At 47.8% G+C, this 23,944-nt stretch overlaps 1 protein-coding gene across 3 annotated transcripts; it reads left to right on the forward strand.

Moving 5' to 3' along the window:
• Positions 1–887: 887 nt before the first annotated feature.
• NXPE3 (neurexophilin and PC-esterase domain family member 3) lies at positions 888–21,107 on the forward strand. Of its 3 annotated transcripts, none has more exons than XM_068160726.1 (7): positions 888–971; positions 2,695–2,747; positions 5,992–6,204; positions 11,349–12,109; positions 13,920–13,993; positions 16,075–16,281; positions 18,492–21,107. In XM_068160726.1, exons 3-7 carry the CDS (start codon positions 6,112–6,114, stop codon positions 19,040–19,042), a joined length of 1,686 nt encoding a protein of 561 aa, XP_068016827.1. In that variant the 5' UTR covers positions 888–971; positions 2,695–2,747; positions 5,992–6,111; the 3' UTR covers positions 19,043–21,107. The 3 variants fall into 3 exon arrangements, with proteins under 3 accessions (XP_068016827.1, XP_068016828.1, XP_068016829.1); XM_068160728.1 differs by lacking the exon at positions 888–971 and adding an exon at positions 1,328–1,812; XM_068160727.1 differs by lacking the exon at positions 2,695–2,747 and having other exon boundaries at positions 889–971.
• The last annotated feature ends 2,837 nt before the right edge of the window (positions 21,108–23,944 follow it).

Consider the following 23,944-nt stretch of genomic DNA (forward strand, 5'->3'; position numbering starts at 1 on the left):
TGTGTTGAAATAGTTCATATGTTGGCCTGAAAGCATTCAATCATTTCAAAAGCCTAAAAAAGGTCCCAAAGGAGGTAGGGGTGTGAGAAAACAGGCACGTAGGGCTGTTGTGTTAAACACCATTCAAGAAGCAGCCTTTGTAATGTCTCTTCCTCTCTGCTTTTGTTGCACCAGATGAATTTCTTCAGTCCCCTGAGAACTTGCAGCATGTTTTTTTTTTGGGGGGGTGGGGGAGGGGGAGTGCAGGGGAAATGAGATGAGGAGGTTACCACCACTGATGTATGTAGAGGATTTGGAACCTCAGGAGAAACAGGCAACTGAGAAAGTAGAGCCTGAACTCTGCTTTCCTCTCATCATTAGCTCCTCCAGCCCCTTAACTTGAAGTCAAATCCATAGGAGATTTTCTCTTCAAGATCCTTGCAGTTAAGTCCTGCCACTTGTCCTTTTCTCCATCAGACTTGCTTGTTCCAATTCCATTTTTTTTTCCTCACAGCAGCTTGGCTGTCGCTTTGGTCTTTGATGTTTCTTTCCTCATGCATGCTTAGCCTTACCCACGTGAAGTAGCAAGTCAGCGACTCAAAAATCACAGAATTCAATGTTGTGTTTTTTTTTCTCCTTCTCAGTGAGAAGAAGGAAGAAAAAAATAGGGCGTGCATAAATGAGCTTCTGCGGCTTTATCTTTTTTTCCTCCCCCTATTTTTCGTGTATTTCAGCCAGGAGTTTCCTGCACCGGCCCCAGCCGCCTCTGCCGCGGTCTGCTCCGGCTGCTCAGGCCGGGTGAGGCGCCGGGACCGAGAACAGCGGCGGGGCGGGGCCGGGCCAGGCCAGGAGGTGGTGCGATGGCAGCTGCCGTTCGTGTCGGGGGCGGGGAGGAAGGAGGGGCGGTGGCGAGGCCAGGGGATATACGGCTGAGCCGCCGCCGGGCCGGGGGCGAGGTCGCCGCCTGGCCCGGGGGAGCTGTCGGGGCTGCGGTGAGGGGACGTGGGGTACCGGTGGCGGGGCATTGGGGGTTGTGCGGCTAACGTGAGGAGGGAGGGGGGGAAGGCAGAGCGGCCCCGGCGAGGGGGCGGCAGCAGCGGGGCCAGGGCCGCCGTGGGGAGGCCCGGTGGCTTCGGGCGTGGGGCGCTGCGGCGGGGGCGGATGCCCGGCGGAGGTGGGGGCCGGCGGGCGTCCTGCTGCCGTGGCCCCGGCCCCAGGCTGCAGCGGCCCGCACGCCCTCACTGTCCTCAGCCTGCGTCGCTCTGGTTTTACATCGGTGACTGCAGCCGCTTCCTGCCGTTGCGGGAGCCGGTGCCGCTGCTCCAGAGGGGTACGAGCCGCCAGGGTAGCCGCAGGCCGGCCCTGCTGTGCGTGCGTGGGCTGCTGCCTGGGGCTGCCGAGCCACAGGCGCAGGTGTGCGCCGAATCGAAGGACCGCGAACAAAAGTACCCTCGCAGCAGCAAGAGGCAGCCTTGCCGTTCCCCTTGCCTGCACCGGTACTTTCTGTCCTGCTCCGGCCGTGGGGGCGGGCAGCGCTGGTACGGCGCTGGGGGAGCCGCCTTGGCTCGGGGCTGCTGCAGGGAGCTGCAGCAAAGCCGGGATCGTGGTGCCAGCTCCGCTGGCCTCCATGGCAGAGCTGCTCTTGAGGTTCCGAACCCCGCTTGGTAGGGGGTAAGGCTGAACTGGGGATAGTAGTGCACAGGTAGCTGGTGAAGGGTCTGGAGAACAAGTCGGATGAGGAACGGCTGAGGGGAGACCTCCTTGCTCTCTACAACTCCCTGAAAGGAGGTTGGAGTGAGGTGGGGGTGTGTGTGTCAGTCTCCCTAGTACCAGGTAATAAAACGAGAGGAAATGGCCTGGAATTGTGCCGGGGCGGGGAGGTTAGGTTGGAGATCAGGAGACCTTTGTTTCTTGCAAGAGTAGTCAGGCATTGGAATGTGCTGCCCAGGGAGGTGGTGGAGTCACCATCCCTAGAGGACTTTGGAATATGGTTTTATGGCCGTGGTGATGTTGAGTCGGTGATGGTACTTGATGATCGTAGTGGTCTTTTCTAACCTCAGCAATCCTGTGTTTCTATGAAATACGCTCTTTCTGTGACCTGTAGCAATGCAAGCATCCAGTCCAGAAACCTTGTGAGATGGCTTTGGCATTGGAATTAGTGACCCACCTAGTTCAGCAATTTGCATGGCAGTTCTGTGGAGGATCAGAGAGCCATTTAGGTTGGAAAAGACCTCCAAGATCATTGAGTCCAGCTGTCAACCTGAGACCACCGTGATCGGTGCTTTTGTAACACTGCTAGCTTAGAGAAGGGTTGCCGTAGAAAGCTGACGATGTTTAACAGCTTGAAAAAAGAAAACACCCAAACAATACTGTAATTGAGCATAAGAGAACTTGGAGATGTCAAAACTCTACTGACCTGGTGTTTGGGTGTATCCTTGAACAAAATGGGGCATGTAATAACGCAGAACAAGGCTGAGAGGAGTAATAGCTTACAATAAATAGCAGAACAATAGGACTGAAGCTAAAAGAATTAGCATGCTTTGCCAAAAAAATACCTGGACTATTGTAGAAGGAAAATCTTAGGAGTCTTAACTGGCATCTTGTTTTATTGTCCCTGTGAGCAAACCACCCATATGAGATTTGATTAAAAAATGATTGTGTGTGTGTGTGTATGTATACACATTTCTTCCCTTTCTATTTCTGTGGTGTTTCCAGGGTTATTTTTGGCCGTTGGTGTGGATAGCTTCAGTGAATGCACCAAGAATAGGGTAAGAATCTAAAGCTGTGCGGTGTACTTGTGTTATATAAAAGTTGTAGTGATCAGTAACTCGGAGGTTATGAAACTGGAAGTATGTTAAGGCCTTTAGTGTAAAGAAAGCTCAAAACCTCTACCTTGTAGTGGTTTAGAAGATGAAGTTTACAGAAACAGAGAAGGTTTTGAACAGATATCCATGGGAGTAGCCTCCATGCCTGCCTTGGATACAGGAGATTACATTCTGTGATTCAAAGAGAATGCTCAGCACCGAAACTGGAAGTTCCCCTTTTCTCTAACGTGTTTGCTCTTGTTTCTCAAGAGGTCATTCACAGCCTTAAATTACCATTCGAATGTGTTTAGGTTTACTAATGATTGATTCTTGTTGAAGCAGTGTGCCCAGGTGGCCAGGAGGGCCAATGGCATCCTGGCCTGCATTAGGAATAGTGTGGCCAGCAGGAGCAGGGAAGTCATTGTGCCCCTGTACTCTGCTTTGGTTAGACCGCACCTTGTGTCCTGTGTCCAGTTCTGGGCCCTCAGTTTAAGAAAGACATTGAGACTCTTGAATGTGTCCAGAGAAGGGCAATGAGGCTGGTGAGAGGCCTTGAGCACAAGCCCTATGAGGAGAGGCTGAGGGAGCTGGGATTGTTTAGCCTGGAGAAGAGGAGGCTCAGGGGAGACCTCATTGCCCTCTACAACTACCTGAAGGGTGGTTGTAGCCAGGAAGGGGTTGGCCTCTTCTCCCAGGCAACCAGCACCAGAACAAGAAGACACAGTCTCAAGCTGTGCCAGGGGAGGTTTAGACTCGAGGTGAGGAGGAAGTTCTTCACCGAGCGAGTCATTTGTCATTGGAATGTGCTGCCCAGGGAGGTGGTGGAGTCCCCATCCCTGGAGGCGTTCAAGAGGAGATTGGACGTGGCACTTGGTGCCATGGTCTAGTCATGGGGTCTGTATTGATAGGTTGGACTCGATGATCCTCGAGGTCATTTCCAACCTAAGTTATACTGTGATACTGTGAAACTCAGGTTGATATTTCACGGAAATTTAGGACTTTATGTAAGCATGGAGCCGGTCCAACAGCTCTGTGGTTTTGTTGCATTTTGTCAGTATGATGCTTTAATGGGTGCCTTGCTCTTTGGGTGCTTGTTCATCAGTCAGAAATACAGTCTCTGTAATTCTCTGCAAAGCATTTGATGTTATAATCCCTATAATCCTTGTAAAGCAATTTCAAGTGCAGTCTATTTTGAGACTGTCCTGCTTATACCAGTCATATATTTCAGGTTTTTTTTAGTCTATGTTAATTTAATAGATGATTTAATTAGCTGATTTTTGGTGTTTAATGTATCATATGTAATTTTAAATTGACTCAGCATTCTTCATGTGGTCTTAGTAAATAGAATAGAATAAACCAGGTTGGAAGAGACCTTTGAGATCATCAAGTCCAGCCTATCACCCAACACCATCTAATCAACTAAACCATGGCACCAAGTGCCTCACCCAGTCTCTTCTTAAACACTTCCAGTGATGGTGACTCCATCATCTCCCTGTGCAGCACATTCCAATGGCCAAGCTGTCTTTTTGTGAAGAACTTCTTCCTATCCTCCAGCCTAAACCTCCCCGCTGCAGCTTGAGACTGTGTCCTCTTGTTCTGGTGCTGGTTGCCTGGGAGAAGAGACCAACCCCCACCTGGCTACAACCTCCCTTCAGGTAGTTGTAGAGAGCAATAAGGTCTCCTCTGAGCCTCCTCTTCTCCAGGCTAATCAATAGTATCACTGCCTGGTTAAATTTTGCATAACTCTTTTATATAAACAGTGCATCAAATCATTTGATTATGTTGTTGCACTCAGTGGCTGGTTTTATGAGTAATGCTGCTTGGAGAATATTTAGGTTTGAAGAGCCTAGTGTCTTTTGCCTGTCTGTTGCCATCTGTTGTCTGTTGCCACGTTTGGAGCTTCTCCTTCTGCAAGCCTGGTCCCCTTTTTGATGGCAAAATGACTGCCTCAGAGCTGTCCCTGTGGGGGGAAAAAAAAAAGATCTGGAAGTCAGACTGACCAAGCATCAAGTTGTGAAAACTGTTTATCCATGGTTGTGAAGTCTGTGATTTTTGTAAGGCTTCAGCTTCAAGGTTGCTTGATTCTATGATACTAAGTCTTGGGCTCATGATGTCTGAATGGTGATAGTGTGGCATATGTGGATAAAATAAGGTAGTTATTGTCAGAAAGAAATGTTGCACTCTTTAGCCTTTTCCTGTTCTTTTTCTTGATGCTAAACATTTGCCTTGAGAATTAGGTAACAAAATAGATAGAACTGTTCAGCTTTATGCCACAAAAATCTGTCATAGTATCATAGGATCAGTCAGGGTTGGACGGGACCACAAGGATCATCTAGTTCCAACCCCCCTGCCATGGGCAGGGACACCCCACACTAGATCAGGCTGGCCACAGCCTCATCCAGCCTGCTCTTAAACACCTCCAGGGGTGGGGCCTCAACCACCTCCCTGGACAACCCATTCCAGGGCTTCACCACTCTCATGGGGAAGAACTTCCTCACATCCAGCCTGAATCTCCCCACCTCCAGCTTCATTCCATTCCCCCTAGTCCTATCACTACCTGAGATGCCGAGAAGTCCTTCCCCAGCCTTCCTGTAGGCCCCCTTCAGATCCTGGAAGGCCACAATTAGGTCACCTCAGAGCCTTCTCTTCTGCAGACTGAACAGCCCCAACTCCTTCAGTCTGTCCTCACAGGAGAGGTGCTCCAGCCCTCTGATCATCCTCGTGGCCCTTCTCTGGACACCTTCCAGCACCTCCACCTCCCTCTTGTAATAGGGGCTCCAGAACTGGAGGCAGTACTCCAGGTGGGGTCTCAGCAGAGCTGAGTAGAGGGGGAGGATCACCTCCCTCGACCTGCTGGCCACACTTCTCCTGATGCAGCCCAGGATCTGATTGGCTTTGAGGGCTGCAAGTGCACACTGAGAGCTCCTGTTGAGCTTTTTGTCCACCAGCACCCCCAAGTCTCTCTCCTCAGGGCTGCTTCCCAGCCAGTCATCACTGCCCAGCCTGTATTTGTGCCTGGGATTGCCTCGACCCAGATGCAGGACCCTGCACTTGCTCTTGTTGAACCTCATGAGGTTGGCTTGTGCCCACCTCTTGACTTGACTGAGCAGTTCAATTGTAGCAGTTGCTGTGTGAAGTTCTGCCAGTTGTGTGCTTTCTCTATTAAACCTTTGGGACTTAACATGACTTTTTGTAAATGCATTTGCAGGGATGAAGTGGAAGTCTGCTGAACTCTCCTGTGCCCTTCTGAGACGAAATGATGTTCATGTTTGTGGTGGCTGGAAGTCATGGCAGCACCTAACATGGGAGGGAAGCACACGACTGGACAATGTGGCGTGACTCGTTCAAACTGCAGCTCTTCTGCCTGCTTATGGCAGTACTGGCTGTTGTGGTGCTGGTCCATAATTTTTTCCAGTTAGAGGTAAGTGGAACCTTTTTCTTCTCCAAAAAGGCTTGAACAGCACTGAGCTGTAAGGTTAGAATTGTGACTCACAGCATTTAGGTTTGGAATCACAGAAAACTCAGAGTGGAAGGGGTGCCTGGAGGGGTTTAATCCAACACCTTCCTCAAAGCTTCAAAAGTAGCCTGGATTGTCTAGGGTGTTTTTGAGCTGAGTTTTGATGGTCTTCAAGGACAGTCAGATCTCACAACCTGTTGCAAAGCTGCTCTGCTGTCATGAGGAAGTAGGTTTCTCTCATCTGTAGTAGAAGTTGCTTCTTGTTGTCTTAGGGTGTGCTTCTGATTCTGGTTCCTCTGTAACTTCCTTTTTAGGTAGTGAAAGACTGCAGTTAGGTGCTCTCTGTCTTCTCCTGACATTAAAAAACAAACAAACTAACAAAAACCTCATAAAAAAACCCCAGGTCTGTTTCCCTTAGTATCTCCTTTCTGTCATGCACTCCAGTCTCCTGATCACAGAATGGTAGGAATGGAAGGGATCTCTGGAGATGGTCCAACCCTCTCTGTCAAGGCAGGTTTTGAAAGCCTCCAGAGATGGAGGCTCACCACCTCTCTGGGCAGCCTGTTCCAGTGCTCCATCACACTTAAAGAAGTTTCTCCCTGTATTTAGATGGAACTTCTTATGTTCAGGTTGGTGCCTGTTACCCCTTGTCCTGTCACTGGCACCCCTGAATAGAGGCTGGTCCCATCCACAAAAATCACAGAATGGTAGGGGCTGGAAGGGAGAATGGTAGCATTTAGAAGGTTCTCATCTTGGGGCTTCTTAGCTGGTCTCTTCAGCTTGACTCTGGTATGGAGTTTCCATAACCAAACACAATATTCTAGGTACTGCTTCACTGGGGTTAAGCTGAGAGGAACTATCACTTTGCTCTAGAAAAGAGCTGGTTATGCTCTTGGTAATGGATTGCCACAAAGCCATGCTGTTGAGACAAGGTCACTTTGTTGTCCACTGGAATCATGGAGTCGTCAATGTCCAACCATAACCCAGTTACCATGACCACTAAACTAGGTGTTTTTCTGTAGAGCTATTAGCTAATCAGCAGGTCTCCAGCCTGTACTGATGCAACTTCTCTTTGCCTTTTCCTTTTTCCTTCTGCTGTGTCAAACTTGGCTATTTCTTCATTTTATTGACCACTTTAGTGCAGAGGTACTTTGAAACTGCATTAGTCAGTAGCCTCAGGCTGAAGCCAAGACAGATGAAATCACTGAGGATGGTTCCAGGAAACTTTGGAGGCTTGACTCTGTCCTTTGGCTGTCTGCCTGGCCAGACTATCCATCCAGTGCAGCAGTTGGTGGGTGAGAATAAAAATGCTTAAGCCTAGTACTGCATTAAATTATAGATATCTTCCATGCAGGTTAGCCAATCAATAATTGCTTTCTGCTTTTAGGCTGTGTATATCCTGCTGCAGAGTCTCACTACCTCCTGGCTAGTGATGGCCAAATTAAATGATCCAAAAGAGGGGCTGTAAAATCAGCTCTCAAGCTAACAAAAAGATGAAGTTGCATTGGAAGAGATTCAGATGGAGGCAAGGGGGATGTTTGGGAGGTCTAAAACCACAACTGACACAGGTTCAATAACTAAAGAGTGAATGTTTGTTGCCTCTTCCAGTACTGGTGGAGACATTAAATGAAAACTGCAGATGCTGAATTCAAAGGAAGCAGGGGTGGGGGTTTTATGGATTGCAGCAAAGCTGCAGAAGTCCTTGCTGCTAAAAGCATATTGTGTTTCTCTTCTGCATCAAAACAAACATGGACAGCAGGACAAGTGAACTGGATTAAATCTTCAGCAGGAAGGATCACAACACAGTTGGCCTGTATTCTTTTCCATATACTTGCTGCTAGAAACTACTGGAAGTCCAAATGCTGTCTGATGGACCTTTGGTTTCAGTTAGTGTGATCATGTTTGTGTAACAGAGAAGGTAGCTCTGCTTTAGTTATCTCTGTGGGGTTTTGGGCCTGTGATGTTAACATTTTGAATATTAGGCTATTTAATTTGTTTTAATTATGGTTTTAGAACCACAGAATCATAGAACTGATAAGGTTGAAGAGACCTTTGAGATTGTCACATGCAACTGCTTGCCTAGAGCTCACAATCCCTCCACTACTGCTAAGCCACTACAGCTAAACCATGGCCCTGTGCACCAAAAGCTAAAAGGGCTGTGGCAGAGATTTGAGAGTAAGAGTGGGTATTCACTCTCTGCTTTTTCTGGTCACTATTCATGATAAGTATGTCAATGCCTTTGTTGACCTTTGCATATCTGATACTCTAAACCCAAGTATTGTGTTGCTGGTAACTCTTACACTGTAACAGGCACCTCTGACCTCTTTTGTTGTCTTGACTTTCCTGAATGGGTCTGCTCTGGTACTTCTTTCTTTCTTTGGCACAACATTGCAGGCACCCTAGTACAGGTATCTGTGTTGATTCTTTTCAGTCAGGGATCAAAGCCAGAAAAACTCTTAGAAAGCTTTCACAGACTACCTGTAACCAAATTTGTTCAGGCTCTGAAAGGAGGGATTCTTGTGGAATGGTAGAGGCTGGAAGTGACCTCTGGAGGCTTCCAACCTCCTTGCCAAAGCAGCATCACCTAGGGCAGGCTACAAAGAAACACATCCAGAATGGTTTTGAAAGTCTTCAGAGAAGGATACTCTACAACCTCCCTGGGCAGCCTGGTCCAGGGCTCTGGCACCCTCACAGCAGGGAAGTTTTTCCTCATGTTAAGGTGGAACTTCCTGTGTTCCAGTTTGTGTCTGTTGCCCCTCATCCTATCACTGGGCACCAGTGAAAAGAGGCTGTCCCCTTCTTGATACCTTAAGGTATTTGTAAACATTGGGAGAGCATCTGAGCAGCCTTCTGTTCTTCAGGCTAGACAGTCCCTGGTCTCTCAGCCTTTCTTCATCAGACAGATAACCTTGTTCCTTCATGATCCTCATAGCCTCTATAGGTTTCTCTCTAGTGGTTCCCTGTCCCTTTTGAATTGAGGATCACAGAATCACAGAAAGGTAGGGGTTGAAAGGGACCTCTGAAAATCATCCAGCCCAACCCCCTTTGTTGATTACTTTTGTAAATGCATCAGACATGCTTCTCCTCCCCATATCATGTCATCTATCTGCCTCAAGCTGGCTGTGATGACCTAGCCTCCCTGTTCTTTTTCTCTTTAGCACTTTGTACTTTCTCCTGGTGCTGGAATCTTCCCTCTTGAATTCTTAAGCTACTAATGATATCCCTTCAACAATGCTACCCATGTCAGAAACTTGCTTTACTTTCCTTCTCTTGTTATTTAAAATGATAACCAAGCTGTCCACAAAGCATTTGATAGCCTGCTTATTGTTGAGTTTGCTTTTTTAGTAAGGAGTAACTCTTCTGTTGAGGTGTCACAGTATCACTAAGGTTGGAAGAGACCTTGAGGATCATCGAGTCCAACCTATCAACACAAACCTCAAGGTAGACCATGGCACCAGGTGCCACATGCAATCTTCTCTTGAACACCTGCAGGGATGGGGACTCCACCACCTCCCTGGGCAGCACATTCCAATGACGAATGACTCGCTCGGTGAAGAACTTTCTCCTCACCTCAAGTCTAAACCTCCCCTGGCACAGCTTGAGACTGTGTCCTCTTGTTCTGGTGCTGGTTGCCTGGGAGAAGAGACCAACCCCTTCCTGGCTACAACCTCCTTTCAGGTAGTTGTAGAGGGCAGTGAGGTCACCCCTGAGCCTCCTCCTCTCCAGGCCAAACAACCCCAGCTCCCTCAGCCTCTCCTCACAGGGCTGTGCTCAAGGCCTCTCCCCAGCCTTGTTGCCCTTCTCTGGACACCTTCAAGTGTTTCAGTGTTCTTCTTAAACTGAGGGGCAGACCTGTGCCTGAGGTTGATTCTCAGCACTGCCTGAAATCTCCTTGGTTAATAAAAGCAATGTGCAGTGACAGGCTTGCATTTTCTGCCTGCTGTGATGGAAAACAGAAATGATTATCAATTACCACAGATGGCCTTCAGGGATGATTGGTTAAATCCCGAGTGGAAAAGCAAAACAGAAGCAAAAGCTTCTGTTGTGCTAATAACATTTTGTGTGTCTGCAGGTACTTGTTGATGTAGATTTTGTAGGTGAAACCTAACAATTTTCAATTTGTGGTTTTATAGTTAACATGGATATCAGAGAAGATTCTGGGTATCCTTCCCACATCCTAGTGTGCTCATTATCCTCTTACTCTTAAGCTGATTAAAACCAACTTCTTATGTAACAGGCTTCAGAACACTCTTGATTTCTGTTGCTGAACTCTTTTTTTTCCCCTCAAAAAGTAGATTTCATTTCCATGTTGTTCAAATGACTTTAATAAGCTGGCACATTGCAATAAAATGCAGCAGGAGGTGCCTTCCAGCCCCTACCATTCTGTGATTACAAATAGGGAAGAAACAATGTGAGTGTAACAAGATAAATGATGCTAGCCACTACATGCTTCCACGTGGTGATGTATTCATAAAAGGCTATCATGCTGGTCAAACATGACTTCCCCATGGTAAAACCATGCTGACTGCTCCTGATGAGCCTCTTGTCCTTGGTATGCCTAAGGACAGCACCGAGGATAAGTTGCTCTGTTACATTTCTGGGTGTGGAGGTGAGGCTGTTCAGTGTATAGCTACCTGGGTGTTCCCTCTTACCCTTTTTGAAGGTTGGAGTGATGTTTACCATCCTCCAGTCCCCAGGCACCTCTCCTGTCCACTGTGACTAACCAAAGATGGTAGAGAGTGGTCTGGCAGTGACCTCTGCCAGCTCCCTCAGCACCCATGGGTGCATGCCATCAGCACCCATCGACTTATGTATGTTCAGATGACTTAACTGTTCTCTAACCCAGTCCTCATCAGCCAAGGAAAACTCCTCCTTTGTCATGCCTTCCTCTGGGGCCTCTGGGGCCTCAGGGGCCTGGGGCTCCTGAAGACAGTCTCCAGCAGTGTATAGATGGAGATAAAGAAGGCATTTAGTAACTCCACCTTCTTTGTATCCTCTGTCACCAAGGCCCCCACCTCATTCAGCACCCCCCCTGCCCCAATGCCTCACTTACAGTGTTTAATTTAATAGCCCAGTTTCAGGTAATGTATTCTTTCTTCTCTCCCCAGAACTTAGATGATGACACCATTTCAGGCTCAAACTGGATAACAGAAAACAATGACCAACACTCTCTGTCCCAGACAACCAAAACTACCAGGAAGCCTTACTGTGGTTATAAGCAGCAGACTTTGTCCAAAAGAGAACAAGCTGAAGAGGAATCATTGCTTGCTGCCATACAGTGGCCAACCCCCCCTGAGAGCAAAGTAGCCTTTCTGCAAAGCACTGATCCCTCACATAGTGACTTTGTAATTGTGAAACCCAGCGGGTTCTTCAAGGTGGGTGATCAGTTGGAGGTACTTGTGCATCTGAAGGATTTCCGAGGAAAACCCAAGCAGTACGGTGGAGACTACCTGCAGGCACGAATTCACTCCCCTCTGCTGAAAGCTGGAGCAACAGGAAGGATTGTAGATTGCCAGAATGGCCTTTATAAAGTGTTCTTTACCTTGCTTTGGCCAGGGGAAGTCAAAGTTTCTGTGTGGCTTGTCCACCCGAGCGAAGCCATCCAAGTCCTCCTGCGTTTACGAGAGGAAAGGCCAGACAGAGTCTACTTCAAAAGCTCCTTCAAATCTGGGAGGTATTCAGAAACCACTGAGTGCAATGTTTGCTTGCCTGGAGATCTCCCAGTCTGCAACTTCACAGATCTCTATACTGGTGAGCCGTGGTTCTGTTACAAACCTCGGAAACTGTCCTGTGCCAGCCGAATCAGCCATGCCAAGGGTGGATATCAGAAAGGGCTCCTGACACAAGAGGAGAGCCTCTTTTTCCAAAGGTATGCATGTTGTTGAATCTATATCTACTCAGTCAAGTACATTTTCAGTTAGTTAGTTAAGACAAGCTGTAGGTTGTGTCCAGCAGGCCTAGGGAGGTTCTCCTCCCCCTCCACTCTGTTCTAGTGAGACCACACCTGGAATACAGTATCCGGTTTTGGGCTCCCAAATTCAAGAGAGACAGAGGTCTACTGGAGAGAGTCCAATGGAGGCTTTGAGGATGATTAAGGGGCTTGGAAAATGTCTTCTGTGAAGAAAGACTGAGAGACCTGGGGCTGTTTAGTCTGGAGAAGAGAAGGCTAAGAGAGGATGTTATCAATGTCTGTAAGTGTCTGAGGGGTGGGTGTCAAGATGAAGGTGACAGTCTGTTTGCAGTGGTGGCTGGTAATAGGGCAAGGAGGAAGGGTTATAAGCTGCAACACAGGAAGTTCCACCTCAGTATGAGGAGGAACTTCTTTGCTGTGAAGTGTGTGCCAGAGCACTGCACCAGACTGCCCAGAGACATTGTGGAGTCTCCTTCTCTGGAGACTTTCCAAACCTTCCTGGACACGTTCTTGTGTGGCCTGCCCTAGATGATCCTGCTTTGGCAGGGAGTTGGACCCAGTGATCTCCAGAGATCACTCCTAACATTCTATGATTCTGTGAAATATGACATACTGCCTTACAGGAGGTGTGTATCTGCTGGAGCAGGTGTGAGTTGTTGAACAGCAGCTGTGTAGTGTTGAGCTGCCTGGCTAGGTTAAACCACAGTAGTAAAAAAGGTGGAGGTTTGAGCCTTTTTTTTACACAAGGTCAGCAGGAGCAGGGAGGTCATTCTGCCTCTGTACTCAGCACTGGTTAGGCCACACCTTGAGTCCTGTGTCCAGTTCTGGGGCCCTCAGTTTAGGAAAGATGTTGAGTTGCTGGAATGTGTCCAGAGAAGGGCAACAAAGCTGGGGAGGGGTCTGGAGCACAAGCCCTATGAGGAGGGGCTGAGGGAGCTGGGGCTGCTTAGCCTGGAGAAGAGGAGGCTCAGGGGAGACCTTACTGCTCTCTACAACTCCCTGAAGAGAGGTTGTAGCCAGGTGGGGGTTGGTCTCTTCTCCCAGGCAACCAGCACCAGAACAAGAGGACACAGTCTCATGGTGCACCAGGGAGGTTTAGGTTGGATGTTAGGAAGAAGTTCTTCATAGAGAGAGAGATTGGCCATTGGAATGTGCTGCCCAGGGAGGTGGTGGAGTCACCATCACTGGAGGTGTTTAGGAGGTGACTGGATGGGGCTCTTGGTGCCATGGTTTAGTTGATTAGATGGTGTTGGGTGATAGGTTGGACTTGATCTTGGAGGTCTTTTCCAACCTGGTTTGTGTGTTCTGTTCTACTCTGTTCTGTTCTACTCTGTTCTGTTCTACTCTGTTCTGTTCTACTCTGTTCTGTATTACCTTTATCCTCAGCAAAAGTCATCTTACACGTAAAGCTGTGGGTTCCTGGGTGCTCAGGAGGACTTTCAGATCTTAAAAATAATTTCAAAGCATGAACTGTGGAATCACAGAATTGTTTCAGTTGGAAAACTCCTCTAAGGTCATTGAGTCCAACTAGCAACCTATCACCACCACCATAGCCCTGAAACCATATCTCAATATGCCAGGTTTCTTCCAGCACCTCCAGGGATGGGCTAGAAAGCAGAATAAACTTAGAGATAAGAAAACCCAATAAATCTGAGTGTGAGTTGTGTGTAGTTATTTGAAATGGGTTAAAAAAAATTGCTGTTTAATATTACCTTCAAACTTTTGCAGTCCATTTGACAAATACTGTTGTTGTTTTCTTGTGTTCAAGCGATGTCAATATTAAGAGGCCAATACTCTCCAGGGGACCTGATTCAGTGATTGTAAAGCCCAAGGCATTTACAGGTAAAGTGGAATGTGTGTAAGATTCGTCTTTGTTATTCATTATTTCTAAACCCCAAGCATGATTTGCTTGTTTCCACAGCAGAAAAATAGAAGTTAACTGTTCAAGCTGTATTGAAAGATTGAAGGTTTTTAGGTATGAATAACAGAGTTGTCTAAAATCAGCTCCAGAAAGCAGGGGGGGTTAGTGAAAAGGGATGTAAAAAGTTTGTTCTCTTGCCCAAAGTGTCTTTCTCTCTGCCATTTCTCAGACAGGTAAAATGTCCTACAGCAGCTGCTTACCAAACTCTCAAGCTGATGTAGCCAGCCAGCTGTGTGGTGTTTCTTCATTTCTTTCTTTAAGATTTTTCATAGAACCAAGATTGGAAGAGACCTCAAAGACCATCAAGTTCAACCTGTCACCCAACACCTCATGACTAAACCATGGCACCAAGTGCTACATCCAAGCCCCTCTTGAACATCTCCAGGGATGGTGACTCCATCACCTCCCTGGGCAGCACATTCCAATGGCTAACGAATGGTTTGAGTTGAAAGGGACCTTAAAGATAATCTATTTCCAACCTCCCAGCCGTGGGCAGGGATACCTCCCACTAGACCAGCTTGGTCAAATCCTCATCCAGCTTGGTCTTAAACAATTCCAGGGATGAGGCATCCACAGCTTCTCTGGACGACATGATTCAGTGTCTCACCACCCTCATAGTAAAGAGTTTCCTACTGTCCAATGTACATCTACCCTGTTGTAGTTTCAAACCATTGTACCTTACCCTATCACCACAGGCCCTTATCAAAAGTCCCTCTGCAGCTTTCCTGTAAGCCCGTTTCTGGTATTTTTCTTTTGAGTGGTGCCATGCTGGCACTTTGGGCTTCACGTCCTGTGCTGAGGTGGCAGAGGCTGCTGCTGTGGTGCAGCCCTCCTTGCTACTCTCCGTCTGGCCACAAGAGGGCAGCAGCACCTTTGGCACAGAGGATTCTGTGTGGTAACCGCCTGGAGGTACTGAGATTATGGAATCAGAGAGCTGTGGAAGTTGGAAGAGATTTTCTAGATCAACTCCAACCACTCTCCTAGAGCTCACAATCCCACCACTACTTCTAAGCCACTACCATGTCCCTCAGCATCACATCCACACATCTTTGAATTATCTCCAGGGGTGGTGACTCCACCACCTCCCTGGGCAGCCTGTTCCAATAACCCTTTCTGGGAAGAAATGTTTCCTATATCCAACCTGAACTTCCCTTGCCATAACCTGAGGCTGTTTCCTCTTGTCCTGTCACTCATTGCATGTGAGAGGAGAGTGCCCTTCCCTGGGATCTAGCCCAGGATGGAAAATAAGATGCTTTGCTCTGCCTGTGTCCCCCTGTACATAAGTGTGAAAGATCTGCTTTGGCAGGGGGGTTGGACTCGATGATCTCCAGAGGTCCCTTCCAACCCTTAATATTCTGTGATTCTGTGAAAATGTCAGACATGTGCTGGGTTTGACTTTATCATCAAATTTAGTTTAAACCAGATTCATCTACAGTTGTTCAACCAACTCTAGAGTAGTTGCAGGTTTTGCTGCAGAAACAGGAGATGAAGTACCTGGGGTTTCAAGTGTCACGCATGGAGCTTTTTGATCCCTGTGCTACATCATACTCTTCCACTCGGAACTAGAGAAGATGGTCAAAGAATCACAGAGTTGTAGGGACTGGAAGTAACCTCTGGAGATCATTGAGTCCAGCTCCCCTGCCAAAGCAGGGTCATCTAGGGCAGGTTACACAGGCACATGTCCAGATGGTTTTGAAACCCTGCAGAGAAGGAGACTCCACAACCTCTCCGGGCAGCCTGGTGCAGTGCTCTGGCACTCTCACAGCAGAGAAGTTTTGCCTCATGTTAAGGTGGAACTTCCTGTGTTCCAGTTTGTGTTCATTACCCCTTGTCCTATCATAGGGCACCACTGAAAAGAGACTGGTTCCTTCTTGACACCCACCCTTAAGGCACTTGTAAGCATTAATGCATGGTGTTCTTGCATTACTGGGTATAGGACCATCAAGGTTATTAGAGGCTGGCTTTCTTGTATCTTATTTTCAGAGATTTTTTTCTCTTCTAGATTCAAGCATCATGGACAGGGCTGAAGATCCCACAGTTTCCCCTTCTGGTTACTATTATGAAGACGAGTGGAGGTCCAGAACACACTGGATCCATCATTTCAACAACTCAGATGACATAACTAAGTGCTTACAAGGAAAAGTAATCCACTTGTTTGGAGACTCTACAATAAGGCAGTGGTTTGAATATCTGACAGCATTTGTTCCAGGTAATTATTTTTCACTTTCTCCTTAGAGACCTTCACAAAGCTTTTTAATCTCACATCTCAGACACAGAGTTGATCTCACTGAATGGCAATGACAAAGCAAAGGAAGAAGAAGAAAGACAGGAACAGTGTAGCCAGCAGGAGCAGGGAGGTCATTCTGCCCCTGTACACTGCACTGGTTAGGCCACACCTCGAGTACTGTGTCCAGTTCTGGGCCCCTCAGTTTAGGAAGGAGGTTGACTTGCTGGAACGAGTCCAGAGAAGGGCAATGAAGTTAGTGAGGGGTTTGGAACACAAGCCCTATGAGGAGAGACTGAGGGAGCTGGGGTTGCTTAGCCTGGAGAAGAGGAGACTCAGGGGTGACCTTATCACTCTCTACAACTACCTGAAGGGAGGTTGTAGACAGGCAGAGGTTGGTCTCTTCTTCCAGGCAGCCAGTACCAGAACAAGAGGACACAGTCTCAGGCTGTGCCAGGGGAGGTTCAGGTTGGATGTTAGGAAGAAGTTCTATACAGAGAGAGTGATTGCCCATTGGAATGGGCTGCCCAAGGAGGTGGTGGAGTCGCTGTCATTGGAGGTGTTCAGGAGGAGACTTGATGGGGTGCTTGGTGCCATGGGTTAGCTGTTTGGGTGGGTTGGATTGGTTGCTGGGTTGGACACGATGATCTTGAAGGTCTCTTCCAACCTAGTTTGGTTTATTCTAAATAAATAAAAACATCAGATGTGCTGGCAGGTAGTCAGGTGTTTGAGCAGGCACTGGAAACTTGTAGGTGTTGGGAATGGGGCCACAAAGTGCTTGCAAAGTGGTCCTTGCAGCACGTTTCACCAATGAGGACAACAGCTGTGGCTATAACAGGTGGCCACAGTGGGGGCATGGCAGAAGTGACCTGGGGTGCCTGTGTAAAGACCATCTCATTCACATGAGTAGCTTTGAAATGAAGTAGCAGACGACTTCCATTGCTGTTGGTTGGGTTTAGGGCCTTTCTAAACCTTCCCTTGTTTTAACTCAAATAACAGAATTTTGGTAGCCAGTTAGACATTCCTTTGTCACTCCTTACCCCTAAAGGAGTTAAATTGTGTTGGAACTCAGACTTTGAGACTCCATAATGCCTACAAGTTGAAGTCATCTTCAAATGTAATGGAGTCCTACCATTTCCATAAGGGTTCCCATGAACACTGGATTCATAGGTCAGCAGTGACTGGTGGGAGTCTGCTTGGAAAACTGCTGTTTCATGAGACAGAAGGAAAGAGTTTCAGAAGCTTGGAAAAGGCATTGACAGCCATGTGAAGCTTACTTGTGCTGTCTTGCAAACTTCAACACCCATAAACTCCTTTCTGAAGTATAGATTCATAGAAGGATTTGGGTTGGAAGGAACCTTAAAGATCATCTAGTTCCAGCCCCCCTGCCATGGGCCAGGACAGCTTCCACTAGACCAGGTTGCTCAAGGCCTCATCCAGGCTGGCCTTGTACACCTCCAGGGAGTGGCATTCACAGCCTCCCTGGGCACTCTTCCAGTGTCTCACTACTCTCACTATAATGAATTTCTTCCTAATATCCAATCTAAGTCTACCCTCTTCCAGCTTCAATCCATTCCCCCTTGTCCTATCACTACAAGTGTTTGTAAAAAGTCCCTCCCCAGCCTTCCTGCAGGCCCTCTGCAGGTACTGAAGGGTCTCTGTAAGGTTCCTCCAGAGTCTTCTCTTCTCCAGGCTGAGCAGACCCAACTCTTCATAGTATCAGTCAGGGTTGGAAGGGACCACAAGGATCATCTAGTTCCAACCCCCCTGCTATGGGCAGGGACACCCCACACTAGACCAGGCTGGCCAGAGCCTCGTCCAGCCTGGGCTTAAACACCTCCAGGGATGAGGCCTCAACCACCTCCCTGGACAACCCATTCCAGGGCTTCACCACTCTCATGGTGAAGAACCTCCTCCTCACATCCAGCCTGAATCTCCCCACCTCCAGCTTCATTCCATTCCATCCTGTCCCCATAGGAAAAGTTCTTCAGTCCTCTGATCATCTTCATGGCCCTCTTCTGGCCCTGCTCCAAGAGCAGCTAGCACGTGTGTGACGTTCATCTTCTGCCTCGTCTTAGAACTCCGTTCAGATTTCTTTATGTGCTGCTACCTTTGCTCTGTGCTCGTAGCATCTTGGTGACAGTTTTAGTCTCTTCCTTGCCATCTTCCACTAATGCTTGCTGTTGGGTTTTCAGATCTAGTGGAATTTAACCTGGGGAGCCCCAAGAACGTTGGACCCTTCATGTCGGTGGACTTGAAGCACAACATCCTGCTGAAGTTCCGCTGCCACGGGCCGCCCATTCGCTTCTCCACAGTCTTCAGCAGCGAGCTGCGCTACATTGCCAACGAGCTGAACGGCATAGTGGGTGGGAGGAACACAGTGATAGCCATAACTATCTGGTCCCACTTCAGCACTTTCCCTGTGGAGGTGTACATCCGCCGGCTGAGGAACATCCGGCGCGCCATCGTCCAGCTGCTGGATCGCAGCCCCAAGACTTTAGTCGTCATCAGAACCGCCAACGTGCAGGAGCTCGGGCCGGAAGTGAGCCTCTTCAACAGTGACTGGTACTCCTTTCAGCTGGATTCTGTCATGAGGAAAATGTTCTCAGGAATTGCTGTGCACTTTGTGGACGCTTGGGAGATGTCTCTGGCTCATTACTTGCCACATAACTTGCACCCGCAAGAAGTCATCGTTAAGAATCAGATAGATGCGTTCTTATCTTACGTGTGCCCTCTGCAAATTTAGCACAAGGGGGTATCCCTCTGTCATCATCTGCTGTAGCTGAAGTAAAATTGCTCCTTGGGGCTACCCAAATATACAGGATGCAGTGGAAGAACTCTGGTTAGTGCACTTGCAAGGGTGGCTCTTGGTTTGAGCTGTGAAGTTATGCAGAATGCAACCGAAGTACTCTAGTTACTGTATTTGCCAGGGTGGCCTTAACTCTGGGTTAGCTGTGAAAGATGGTCAAGAGGACTTGACTGTTCAGGCTGCATCTTCCTGCAAGGTTGATTCCTTTCAACCTCATCATTCATATCTGAGATGATTAAAGAGCACTTTAAATCAACAGGATTCAGTAAGAAATGATGTGGGTTATTAGCTTTACTAGTTGTCTGCACTGGATGCTTCAGTTTATCCATAGGGCACTCATTGTGATGCTGCTTACAGCTGTATGAGAAACCTGGACAAGATTCCTGGGGAGAAGGTTTTTCTCTCAGGATTTCAGAGTTTGAGCAGCATCCCCTACAGCTGCTCCAGATTTTGAGGGGCCATCATGGGCTAAAATCAGTGACACCCTACAGCTGTACGTCAGAGAATCAGAGTGTCTGTGCTTGTTTCAAAGTCCTAATTAGAGAGATGTGGTGCACCAAAATCACTGTTGTCAATCAAGGAAGCACAATCAGAGTATCTGTAATGTTAAACCATCAGGAATTGGCTGAAATTCAATGGAGCCACACTAGTTAGGCACCCTTAGTGTTTACAGATAGCTGCTAAAAAATGCAACTAGCCAGGATTTTCGTTTGGTTTCCTGTACTACTGAATCTCTCCTGAGCATTAATACACTGTCTACTTCTTGAGTTACCTGTAGTGGAGAAATGTGTACATTATGACCTTGGTGAAGACACTGTCTCAGGCAGTCTCTGCAAGTTCAAGTTGCAGGCTGGCCTCCTTGAAGCTTGAAGTCTTTGCTAATTTAAAGTGTTTCCCTTCCCTGTAAGATAAAGCTATTCTGTTATGCTCCTGCAAAGCTGGGCCTCTGAGCATCACTTTGGTGCATCATTCATCCTTTGTGTCACTGTGGAGAAGACAAGTGACCTGAGTGTGTTTGAAGATTCATAGAATCATAGAATGGTTTGGGTTGGAATGATCACAGTATCACAGTGTCACCAAGGTTGGAAGAGACCTCAAAGATCACCGAGTCCAACCTGTAAGATCATCTTGTTCTAACGCTCCCTGACAGGGGCTGAGACACCTCCCACTAGACCAGGTTACTTTACTGAGTAAACAAGTTAAACCAGTAGTGGAGTGCTTCTGAAGCAGCTTATCATGCTTAAGGAGAGCAGCAAACTCAAACTGGAACATGGGAAGTTCCACCTCAACATGAGGAGAAAAGTCTTTGCTGTGAAGGTGCTGGAGCACTGGGATAGGCTGCCTGGAGAGGCTGAGGACTCTTCTCCTCTAGAGACTTATCAAACCTGTCTGGATGCATTCCTCTCTGACCTGCTCTAGGTGATTCTGCTTTGGCAGGGGGATGATCTCCAGAGGTCTCTTCCAACCCCTGCCATTCTACTGTTAAGGATTTTTCAGTGTCCCATCTTCTGCCAGCCAGTAGCTGCACAAGAAGCTGGGAGGGGGCATGGCCCAGAGCTAGCCAGGTGGAGAGTTGTTAGCCTTTGGAATGTGCTGCCAAGGGAGGTGGTGGAGTCACCATCCCTGGGGGTGTTCAAGAAGGAACTGGATGTGGCACTTGGTGCCATGGTTTAGTAGTCATGAGGTGTTGGGTGACAGGTTGGACTTGATGATCTTTGAGGTCTCTTCCAACCTTATTGATTCTATGATTCCATACTGTGAGACATCCTGAGCAGCATACAAACAGGGGAAGCAAGGAGGGAGTGCCTGTGTGTGGACTGCTGCTTGGGGCATCAGTGAGCAGGTGGTGAGCAATTGCATTGTGCATCCCTTGTCTGTTTTTGGGGGGGGGGGTGTATTTCCCTCTCTCCCCCCCCCCCCCCCCCCCCTTTATTTATTCCTCTTCATTACAATTGTAATACTATTGTTATATTTTAGTTATTAAACAGTTCTCAATGCACAAGTTTTTTTTTTTTTTCCTTTTTTAAACCATTTCCTTTCTTTTAACTCTCCTTTTTTTGTTTCATCTCTTCAACAGGTTCCAAAACTGTGTAGACATGGCACTTTGGGGCATGGTTTAATGGCCATGGTAGAGTTAGGTTGATGGTTGGACTCGAGGATTTTAGAGGTTTTTTTCCAACCAAAGCAGTTCTGTGATTCTCCCCCATCCTACTGGGGGTTGGAGTGGGTGATCAGTGGTGTGGTGCTTAGTTGCTGATTGGGATTAAGTCAGCAAGTGTGAAGATGGATGAAGCACAGAGAGGAAAAGCTGAAATGCCTTCATATGATAAGGCTCTGAGGAAACCTTGTAGTGACCTTCCAGTACCTGCAGGGGGTCTACAGGAAAGCTGGGGAAGAGCTTCATACAAGCACTTGTAGTGATAAGGCAAGGGGGAATGGAATGAAGCTGGGAGAGGGTAGATTTAGACTGGTGACCTTATAGTGACCTTCCAGTACCTGCAGAGAGTCTACAGGAAAGATGGGGAAGAACTTCTTACAAGCACTTGTAGTGATAAGGCAAGGGGGAATGGAATGAAGCTGGAAGAGGGTAGATTTAGACTGGATATTAGGAAGAAATTGTTTACAGTGAGAGTGGTGAGACACTGGAACAGGTTGCTCAGGAAGGTTGTGGGTGCCCCATCTTCCTGGAGGCCAGGCTGGGCAGGGCTTTGAGCAACCTGATCTAGTGGAAGGTATCCCTGCCCATGGGACTAGATGATCTTTAAAAACACCCTGAACTACAAAATCCTGGAGACTAGAAAAGGATGCTGAAGTAGTAATGCTGAGTGTTTGAGCTGTGTTTCTTTTCCCCATCTCACTTCATGATGACCACTGAGGGAGGTGGGATAGGGGGCAAGAGTGGTGTGATCTGGGGTGCTGGCCTTATGTTCCTCCAAAAATAAAAGAGCTGAGTTCAAGCCCCAGCCTGCTCTTGCCAGCACCACCTGACTGCCTGTGAGTAACAGGGCAAAGGCAAAGTTCCTTATTCCCTGTATTTCGTTCTGGAAACCGAAAGCATCTTGTCATCCTGTTCTGCCTACAGCAGCCTTCACTCAGCAAAAGAATGAGGAAGGAGGCTGCAAGAGACAAGCTGCTTTTCAGTGTGAGGCTAGGTTGGACTTGATGATCTCTGAGGTCTTTTCCAACCTTATTGATTCTATGATTCTGTTTGAGTTCATTCTGTTTGGAGGTTATTCTGGAGCCCAGGATCTCACAGCACCACTTACAGCAGCTAACATGGGCATTGGCTCCAGTGTTTCAGGCCTTTAAATCTCTTTGTCCCTGCTTTGCACTGAGGGCTCAGCAGTGACACTGCTCTAGGTCCAGCTTAGGTTTATTGATCAGTTTTAGGTTTATTTGTTCAAGTTTAGGGCCCCTCATTACAAGAAGGACATTGAGGTGTCTGGAGAAGGGATAGAAAGCTGGAGGTGTTTAAGCCCAGGCTGGACGAGGCTCTGGCCAGCCTGATGTAGTGTGGGGTGTCCCTGCCCATGGCAGGGGGGTTGGAACTAGATGATCCTTGTGGTCCCTTCCAACCCTGACTGATGCTATGATACTACTATGAAAGCTGTTGAAAGTTCTGGAGAACAAGCCTTACAAAGAGCAGCTGAGGGAACTGGGGGTGTTTAGCCTGGAGAAGAGGAGGCTGAGGGGGAGACCTCATGGCTCTCCATAACTCCCTAAAAGGAAGCTGGAGGGAGGTGCAGATCAGTCTCTTCTGACATGCAATGCATGACAGGACAATAGGAAATGGCTTCAAGTTGTGCCAGGAGAGGTTCAGGTTATGTATTACAATGAAATGTCTTCCCAGAAAGGGTTCTCAGGCATTGGAACAGGCTGCCCAGGGAGGTGGTGGAGCCACCCTCCCTTGAGGTATTTAAAAGATGTGTGCATGTGGTGCTTAGGGACATGGTTTAGTGGTAGTGGCTTAGAAGTAGTGGTGGGATTGTGAGCTCTAGGTGAGCAGCTGAACTGTGTGATCTCAAAGGTCTCTTCCAGCCTCCACAGGCCTATGGTTCTGATGTTAGCTGTCTTATATATAATGTAAGGCCAACATATTTGAAATCAGGGAAATGTTTTACCTTAGAATCATAGAATCAATAAGGTTGGAAAAGACCTCAGAGATCATCAAGTCCAACCTGGCCTCACACTGAAAAGCACCTTGTCTCTTGCAGCCTCCTTCCTTATTTTGTAGCTTCATGAATCTGAATCTTTGGGTCTGTCTTGAAACATTAATTCACTGTGGTTCTTGTCACCCAGATCTGAATTCTCACAGAAGGCAGCCTAGCTCAGATCTAGGCAATGAGTCTCTAAAATCCTGTCCAAACTGCTGTGTCCTCCTTCCCTGTCAGTGTTACCAGCCTCTTGGGGGTGTATTCAATAACCTTCCAGGGTGAAATTATAGTTCCATAGTTCCATTCAGGGTTGGAAGGGACCACAAGGATCATCTAGTTCCAACCCCCTGCCATGGGCAGTCACACCCCACACTACATCAGGCTGGCCACAGCCTCAGCCAGCCTGGGCTTAAACACCTCCAGGGATGGCACCCCAACCACCTCCCTGGACAACCCATTCCAGGGCTTCACTACTCTCATGGTAAGGAACCTCCTCCTCACATCTAGCCTGAATCTCCCCATCTTTAGCTTCATTCCATTCCCCCTAGTCCTGTCACTACCTGAGATCCTGAGCAGTCCCTCCCCAGCCTTCCTGTAGGCCCCCTTCAGATACTGGAAGGCCACAATTAAGTCACCTCAGAGCCTTCTCTTCTGCAGACTGAACAGCCCCAACTCCTTCAGTCTG

Source organism: Melanerpes formicivorus, unplaced genomic scaffold (assembly GCF_026170545.1).
Source record: "Melanerpes formicivorus ecotype bairdi unplaced genomic scaffold, bMelFor1.0.p_v2 SCAF_51, whole genome shotgun sequence".
NCBI lineage: Eukaryota > Metazoa > Chordata > Aves > Piciformes > Picidae > Melanerpes > Melanerpes formicivorus.